Raw genomic sequence first — 5,380 nt, 5'->3', positions numbered from 1 at the left:
GCTGTCCAGAAGCCGGTGACTGATCTGCCTCTCCCAGAAAGAGCACAGTGATGGTGCCAACTTGGGTCAGTGAAGCAATGTCCATCACAACTGAAGAACAAAAGAAATGACAGCAACTTCTCTGTTCCCTTTCCCCCAATTCCTCAGCACTGTTCCCATCCCCCCAATTCCCCAATAAAAATCTTAAAAAAAAGAGTTGGCTTGGGATGCCAGCTCTGAGCAGCAGGGTCCTGGTTCGGATCCCACATGAGGGCCAGTGATGCTGTGCCCTCTACAGCTAAGATGGTGAACAACAGCTCAAACCAAAGCTGGGCTCCTATGAATTGCCGGCGATGGCATAGGCTGCAGTCCCTGCTGCAGTTGGCTGCCGTAAGCTACTGTGAGTGGCTGGCAGCCAGCATGAGCTGCCTTGAGCCGCTGTGAGCGGCCACCCAATGACCGATGACCAACTGCCTCACCCGGGGAACAGCGCAATGATAATATCAACATGGGCCAGTGAAGCGATGTTCTCCAAAACTAGACTGAAGAACAAAAGGACAGCAACTTGTCTGTTCCCCTTCTCTGATTCCCCAATGCTGTTCCCTCCCCAATTCTCCAAAAAAATATTTTAAAAAAAAGATCCCTTTACACACATACAGTACACCAACCCTCATTACCTGCTTTATTTTTGTCCATAGCACTTGTCACCATCTGACTTAGTATGTATTTCATTTATTTGTTAGTTTTATCTATTTATTTGACCTAGTATAAATTCACTAAAGAAGGGAGTTTGGTTTTTTTGTTCACTGCTAATATCTTGGTATCTAGAACAGTGTCTGGCACATGGCATGTACTCTGTAAATATTTATTAAATGAATGAATTAATTCTTAAACAATGCAAGGAGATGATTACTACACCTCACAGGTGAGAAGAAAATACCACCAAAACCACCACCACAAATAGCAAAAACAAAACAAAAGCTGATGCATGAGGTTAAATAACTACTCAAATATTTTTTAAACATTAAATTTTAAAAAATTACCATTTACTAAGACACTGTTTAATTAATTTATGGTATAACAAAATAATGAAATAATATGTCGCTCTAAAAATAATGAGGACAATCTTTATATTCTGATATGGAATGCTCTCCAAGACATGTTCTTATGGTAAAGAAGTATCATCTATTATCATCTGTTTAAAAATCAGAAAAAGCTATACATTTGTTGATGTATATGTAGCCTAAATCTGGAAGAATACAATAGAAATGTTGATTACCACTTGAGGCAGAGAGTAGGTGACTACGGCTAGTGATAGGAAGGGATTTTGTCTCTGATGATTTGTACCTTTTAAATTTTGACTGAATGTGCCACATATTCATAAGTAAAATAAAACAATAACTTCCCTAAAGTCAGATACCTAGTGACAGAGAGTGACATTTCAATTTAGGACTGCCTAACTCAAAATCCCACTTTCTTTCCACTAGCCCATCATGTCTCATAGAGAAATATGGCAGAACCAACACATTTCTAATGGGTGAATCCTTAAAAGTCATCTTAAATATAGAGGACAAGAAAGGATAATGTCTTTTAGTCAAGCCGATCTCAATAATGTTAATAGCATGAAGAAACAACATGTATACCGTTCTTAATCTGAAAGAATTTCTTTTCTCTTCACAGCTGCTGGCTGGCAATTCCAGAGAGCGATGGTATTATAACAAGCCCATTCTTGTGGGCATTCATCGTACCTGTGACCATTATCCTCATCAGCAATATTGTTATGTTTACTGTNATCTGTAGGATCATTCAGTGTATTGCGTATAGTGGAAAGAACAATACATCCTAAAAAGGGTTAGATGTATAATTCATTTATGGTCTTTTATAATTAATCCCAGTCCTCAGTAAATTATTAATTCTATGCATCTCTTTATCACCTAGGAGCCCCAGCTATAGTGGTAGCTTTAACAGTGGGAATTATTTTTTCTCAGAATTCGACTAATTCACAGTGGGAATTAGAGTATCGGCAAGAGAAAATGTGAGTTTATATTTTTTAAAATGTTCATTTCTTAGATATAAGAGTGTAACTATTCAGTGATGTTGAGTCTAAGTGTAACTGTACATATGAATCTCACTTTATAATTGTCATATTTTAAGTATTCTCAAGGAACACATTATAATTTAAATATGGTGACATGAAAATTTCCTTTGATAAATCCTTTAGTAAAGCAAGTAATTACCATCTAAATTTATAATTTTGAACTTTTTTATATTAAATTTATCTTCTTTTACTAGGTCTGAAAAATCATAAGACACAATGGGTATGATCCTTAGTAATCCCTTATCTTACTTTTCTCTTCTCAAAATGGGAATTACAATAATAGTAATGCCTGCTCAGGGGTTACTGTGAGGGGTAAAAAAAATGTGAAAATATTTCTTAACTTAAAGAGCACTTTCTATGCTTATGAGCCAATTCTATGTCTATATTATTATAACGACTATTTCATGAGGATTTATCACACATAATAAATTCTCCTCATGACTCCAGTGTGAATAACTAACTTAATAATGGAAGTACCTGACTGTATGGTGTTTGCTTTTTATGTGGGAGGGAGAGAGAAAAGCTGAGCTGAACCCTTTACATGGATTTCTGCTACTGAACTGCTTTTTAATCTATTCTCCCTTCTCATTTTATAATCCAATGACTCTTATCCCCAGGCTCCATCTTAAGACCCAAACTAACTCAAATCAAAATAAAACTCTTGGAAATGTGCACGTACACCCAAGGGAAGGAAGGCTGTGGTGTCAGAAGGTTTACCTATTTCCAGGGCTGACCATTCCCAGCTATAGGGTAGGAGGCTACTTACCTGGCTTGATTTTAGGAGTCAAACACTCCAGGCACTATTTTCTCTGTTTAATTAAGGTTAAGCATCTTTTCATGAGTTTTAAAATTTTAATTCCACAATTAAAGATAAGGTAAGATGCAAATATCTCTGGGAGAAGTAATTCACTTTAAATTGCATTATTAATTTCCTACCCCAACCCAAGCACAGGGCTAGACCTACTCCTATAAAAAGCTTCAGGAGAAAGAAGACTACTGTCCTCAATTTATTCACACTGAGCTATAAATAATTGAGAGCAGATACTTTCCTGAGGACAGTATTAGATATTAGGGAAGCTACTAGGCAACCAATAGTAAGACAAGTTGGGAAGAGAGGAAAGGATGTGTAAACATGGATATCTGCCTCCTCTTAGACCCTTATCCCCCATGTTCCACCCTATACACAGGCAGAAAGGTCACATTTCTTCAGGATATATTTAGAAATAGGCAGGATTTTTTTTTTCCTGAGTTATACTCAGCAGTTGCGCTGAGTATCCCATGCTCTCCCCCAGTTCTCCCAGCTCTGCCAATGATACCTGCACCCCCTAACCCAGTTCCCCTGAAACATTGCTGTCTCTGCAGGGACCCAATTAAGAGGTGACTGCAGGGTAAGCCACAACCCTCTTTAATTCTCTATCCCCCTATTCTCTGTACTATCATTATATAGGCTGTTTTCAGACTTTCCTGAAGGGCTGAGGTAATCATGGGAAATTATAATGCATGATGGGGAAAGTTTTTCAAGTGTATGCTGTATATGCGAAAGCTGTCTTCATGGTGTGCTTCATGGCAAAATCACCAGGGAGTTAAACATTTTATCTAAGGTCTATCTATTATGCTCTCTAGACCTCAGGCCCATAGCTGTTTGTTAGATCAACCTCAACTGTGTGACTCCAATCTCAATTGTAGAATTCCCACTCCACACCTACAAGGGTTTGTCTCACTGTGGGATCCATTCCTCTCCTCAGCAGTTATTTCTCAAAATCCAAGTTATTGAATTCAGAATAACAAAAGGAGAGGCTGTAGTGAGAACAAATTCAGCACGACTATTTCTCCAAGTAGTACAAAAGATAGAGGAGATGAGGAGTCCTCTTCCAGTGTCCACTTCCTGATAACCATGGTATCCAAACCTATTTCCCTTCCAGGTCTCTCCCCGACCTCTGGTGTGAGGCAACTGAGGAATCTGATAGACATTTGTACACACACGCGTTTGCACACACATGCACACACACACACACACACACACACGTGCACACATGCTTCTATAGTATAAATAGTAGTTCTCAGAAATTATATTGTCTAAAGTTTAAACAACTCAAAATTCACACAGATAAGAATAAATATTCATCTATTTGTTTCATAACTTACAAGTTTGCCTTTATCCGAAAGAGTTGGTTTGCTCGTTTTTTTTCTTGATCCTTTTCTCCCCTTTTCAAATTGTATTTCTTTAGGCTCCCTGAGTAAGACATGTGTTCATGTGTTTTCATTTAAAACTTTTGATGGCCACTTGCATAGTCACCAAAGAAGCTTCTTGAAAGTTGAAAGTACTTCCCAGCTGGATTTCATTAAATCCTTATTAGCCAAGTGCCCTCCTAGTCTTTCTGTGTAGGGGATTGTGAGATGGAGAACAGCAGGAGGACTGTCCTCCAGGTACAGATGAAGGAAAGGGAAGCTAGAAGTCCTGAAGAGCAACTCTCTCACTCTCACCATTTTATTTAGGGATGGACTTATTCTATGTATTAATGGGTTGGAGGCACTTATTTTCATTTTTTAATTCATTACAGAGACTTGAATATCATTCCAGTTTTCTTATATATCATTCAGATGAGAAATATGGTTTGTAATCATTTCAATTATAACAACGTTCCAAAGCAAAACAATTTATAAATCCTTCAACATATATAATAATGGTGTTTTACCTGCAGGAGAAAGAAAACATACATTAATTGAATGCCAAATATGTGCCAGGGCTTCTTGCATTAAAACACAAATGCCTACCTGACACCTGCAGTTGGCTGTCTAATAGGACATCTCCTGGTCATCCCTCCCAAACCTGCTCTTCCCATCAGCTTCCCCATCTCAGTTAATGGTAATTCCATTCTTCCAGGCTCTCAGGACAAAGACCTTGGAGTCATCTTTAATTCTCCTATATCTCACACCCATCCTATCAATAAATTATTTTGCTTTACTTATAAATATATCTGCAACCAGACTATTTCATAATATCTCTACTCCTCGTCCAAGCCACCAGATTATTGCAATACACTCCTAGCTGATTTCTTACTTTTGCATGTGTCCTTCTCTCCTCTTTGCTTCTAACTAGAGTAATACTTTTAAAACTGAAGACAGAGTATGTGAAATTTCTTTCTTGCCAGGAGTGCATGTAATCACCCATAAATCCCTGAAATAATTTACACCTTTTCACTAAACCCATCTACTTTGTTCTAGCCACTGTAGCCTCTTTACTGTTCCTTAAATGTCAACTCATGGCCTTTGTACTTGCGGTTCCCTCTACCTGGACCCCCC

The 5,380-nt window shown here is 38.1% G+C and overlaps 1 protein-coding gene across 1 annotated transcript in view; it reads left to right on the top strand.

Moving 5' to 3' along the window:
- The window catches only part of ADGRG7 (adhesion G protein-coupled receptor G7), a 69,576-nt gene that overhangs the window by 43,787 nt on the left and 20,409 nt on the right, over positions 1–5,380 (top strand). Inside the window, exon 12 of the mRNA XM_019648328.1 lies at positions 1,660–1,797. Coding sequence (XP_019503873.1) covers positions 1,660–1,797 — 138 coding nt within the window. The remainder of the gene's footprint in view (positions 1–1,659; positions 1,798–5,380) is intronic.

This window comes from Hipposideros armiger, unplaced genomic scaffold, assembly GCF_001890085.2.
Source record: "Hipposideros armiger isolate ML-2016 unplaced genomic scaffold, ASM189008v1 scaffold_125, whole genome shotgun sequence".
Classification (NCBI taxonomy): Eukaryota; Metazoa; Chordata; class Mammalia; order Chiroptera; family Hipposideridae; genus Hipposideros; species Hipposideros armiger.
This window is presented reverse-complemented; position numbering and strand designations above follow the sequence as displayed.